The 1,437-nt window shown below is 37.5% G+C and overlaps 1 protein-coding gene across 1 annotated transcript; it reads left to right on the top strand.

The window, feature by feature from the left end:
* The first annotated feature begins 240 nt into the window (after positions 1-240).
* Positions 241-1,182, top strand: LOC139155380 (olfactory receptor 14A16-like). Its single transcript, XM_070730511.1, has one exon. It carries the CDS (start codon positions 241-243, stop codon positions 1,180-1,182), a length of 942 nt encoding a protein of 313 aa, XP_070586612.1.
* Positions 1,183-1,437: the final 255 nt, after the last annotated feature.

Raw genomic sequence — 1,437 nt, 5'->3', positions numbered from 1 at the left:
CCCCGGTATATATGAAATGAGTAAGCATGTTTGATGTATCCATTGAACTTTGAACGAGTCTTCGGAGAGGGGCGGCATACAAATCTAATAAATGATGATGATGATGATGATGAAATAAATCATTATGACAATAATTTTAACTATATTTTGACAGTAAGTAGATAATAGAGATCTGTATTGAAAACTTATTTTTCCCTAATTTGTTTCCTGTATTAAATTTTATTTCTGTTTTGGTCCAGAATGATTGAAAGAACTAGAACTGACAACCAATCTTCTGTGAGAGAATTCTTTCTCATGGGATTTTCTGATGATCATGTTACTCAGTGTCTGCATTTTGTCATGTTTCTACTTATTTATTTAGCAGCCATGGCTGGGAATTTACTCATAATTATTGTTGTGATTCTAAACCATCAACTTCACACCCCCATGTATTTCTTTTTGCTCAACCTGTCCCTAACTGATATTTGTTATATCACAGCCACGGTCCCCAAATCCATGGCAGTTTCACTGACAGATAACAAAATAATTACTTTTCCTGGATGTATTGCTCAGGTTTTTTTAGTTATTACCAGTGCATGTTCTGAGAGCTTCTTGCTTACCATCATGGCTTATGACCGTTATATAGCTATCTGCCATCCTCTGCAATATAGTCTCATGCTGAACTGGGATGTATGCAATCAAATGACAGTTACTTCCTGGGTCAGCTCCCTGCTCTATTCATTGCTACAAACAGTCATCACTTTCCAATTAAACTTCTGTGGGCCTAACATAATTGGGCAATTTTTCTGTGATATTCCACAATTGCAAAAGATTTCCTGCACAGATATAAAAGTCCATCAAATTTTGATTTGGATATTTGCATTAATTGTGGGCTCTTTTTGTGTGGGATGCATTTTTTCTTCTTATGGCTACATCATCTCTGATGTGCTGAAGATTCCATCACTTGAAGGCAGATATAAAGCCTTCTCGACTTGCAGTCCACACTTGACCGTTTTTTCTTTATTCATGACTACAGCTTTCTTTTCATACCTGAGGCCAAAATCTCTTTCCTTTCCCATTATAGATTTACTTTCTGCTGTTGCTTATACTGTTTTGCCTCCCATTCTGAATCCCATCATTTATTGCCTCCGGAACAAGGACATTCAAGCAGCTGTGTGGAAAATAATATCAAAAATCAAATGAACTTTTTAACCTGACTGAATCATCTTCAGTGTGACAAATAGTGACTGCAGGCCACTGAAGCTGACTGTAGATCTGTAGGTCAGTGGTTCAAATCTCATCACCAGCTCAAGGTTGACTCAGCCTTCTTCCATCCTTACGAGGTGGGTAAAATGAGGACCCAGATTGTGGGGGCAATATACTGGCTCAGTTAAAAAGTGCTATTGCTAACATGTTGTCTTTATGTCTGAATGGTCAAACATCTGGCAACTCCAAATC

Source organism: Erythrolamprus reginae, unplaced genomic scaffold, assembly GCF_031021105.1.
Source record: "Erythrolamprus reginae isolate rEryReg1 unplaced genomic scaffold, rEryReg1.hap1 H_18, whole genome shotgun sequence".
NCBI lineage: Eukaryota > Metazoa > Chordata > Lepidosauria > Squamata > Dipsadidae > Erythrolamprus > Erythrolamprus reginae.
Note: the sequence above shows the minus strand (reverse complement) of the source record. Positions and strands in the feature narration are given on the sequence as shown.